Source organism: Malurus melanocephalus, unplaced genomic scaffold (assembly GCF_030028575.1).
Source record: "Malurus melanocephalus ecotype Western Australia unplaced genomic scaffold, MMel_1.1 scaffold_1555, whole genome shotgun sequence".
In the NCBI taxonomy this organism is placed as follows: domain Eukaryota; kingdom Metazoa; phylum Chordata; class Aves; order Passeriformes; family Maluridae; genus Malurus; species Malurus melanocephalus.
Genome location: NW_026624787.1, coordinates 22,470 through 23,902, shown reverse-complemented (window position 1 = coordinate 23,902; position 1,433 = coordinate 22,470). Strand labels below are relative to the sequence as shown.

Below are 1,433 nucleotides of genomic sequence, written 5' to 3'. Positions count from 1 at the left end.
AATTTGCTGCTGTAAATGGAGCAGTGCAGGTTTTTTGCACAGCATTTGTGCCATGGGGTGCCCATCTTTTCGTTCCCAAAAGCAGCCCCGTGTTTGTCACTCAGCTTTGGTTCAGTGAAACTTCCAACGGGAGCGCCCAGGGGATGCTCAGGGCGGGGTAAAACCCCACATTTKCCTTTGCAAACGCCACTTTTGTGTCCCCGGCGGTGCTGTAGGACCTGTTCGCCCTGGACCTGGAGCCCTACAGGTACAGCGGGGTCAACATGACGGGATTTCGGCTGCTCAACATCGACAGTCCCCAGGTGGCSGCCGTGGTGGAGAAATGGTCCATGGAGCGGCTGCAGGCGCCCCCCAAACCCGAGACCGGGCTGCTCGATGGCATGATGACCGTGAGTGACCGCCCGGGGGGACAGTTCCGTGTCACCGAGCTGGCATTTGTGTCACCGAGATGGCATTGGTGTCACCGAGCTGGCGTTTGTGTCACCGAGATGGCATTGGTGTCACCGAGATGGCATTTGTGTCACTGAGATGGCGTTTGTGTCACCGAGCTGGCATTTGTGTCACCGAGATGGCATCAGTGTCACCGAGATGGCATCTGTGTCACCGAGATGGCATTGGTGTCACCGAGCTGGCATTGGTGTCACCGAGATGGCATTGGTGTCACCGAGCTGGCATTTGTGTCACCGAGATGGCATCTGTGTCACCGAGATGGCATTGGTGTCACCGAGATGGCATCTGTGTCACCGAGCTGGCATTTGTGTCACAGAGACGGCATTGGTGTCACCGAGCTGGGATTGGTGTCACCAAGATGGCATTGGTGTCACCGAGCTGGCGTTTGTGTCACCGAGATGGCATTTGTGTCACAGAGACAGCATTTGTGTCACCGAGATGGCATTGGTGTCACCGAGCTGGGATTGGTGTCACCGAGATGGCATTGGTGTCACCGAGCTGGCGTTTGTGTCACCGAGATGGCATTGGTGTCACCGAGCTGGCGTTTGTGTCACCGAGATGGCATTGGTGTCACCGAGCTGGCATTTGTGTCACCGAGATGGCATCTGTGTCACCGAGCTGGCATTTGTGTCACCGAGATGGCATCTGTGTCACCGAGATGGCATTGGTGTCACCCAGCTGGCATCTGTGTCACCGAGATGACATCTGTGTCACCCAGATGGCATCTGTGTCACCCAGCTGGCATCTGTGTCACCGAGATGGCATTGGTGTCACCGAGATGGTATTAGTGTCACCGAGCTGGCATTTGTGTCACCGAGCTGGTATCTGTGTCACCGAGCTGGCATTGGTGTCACCAAGCTGGCATTTGTGTCACTGAGCTGGCATTGGTGTCACCGAGCTGGCATTGGTGTCACCGAGCTGGCGTTTGTGTCACCGAGATGGCATTGGTGTCACCGAGATGGCATTGGTGTCACCGAGCTGGC

The 1,433-nt window shown here is 56.5% G+C and overlaps 1 protein-coding gene across 1 annotated transcript in view; it reads left to right on the top strand.

Annotated features, from left to right (window-relative positions):
• LOC130587121 (glutamate receptor ionotropic, kainate 1-like) overlaps positions 1-1,433 on the top strand; it is a gene marked incomplete at its 5' end in the record, with an annotated part of 28,734 nt that overhangs the window by 6,703 nt on the left and 20,598 nt on the right. The window contains one exon of the mRNA XM_057388081.1: positions 216-389. Coding sequence (XP_057244064.1) covers positions 216-389 — 174 coding nt within the window. The remainder of the gene's footprint in view (positions 1-215; positions 390-1,433) is intronic.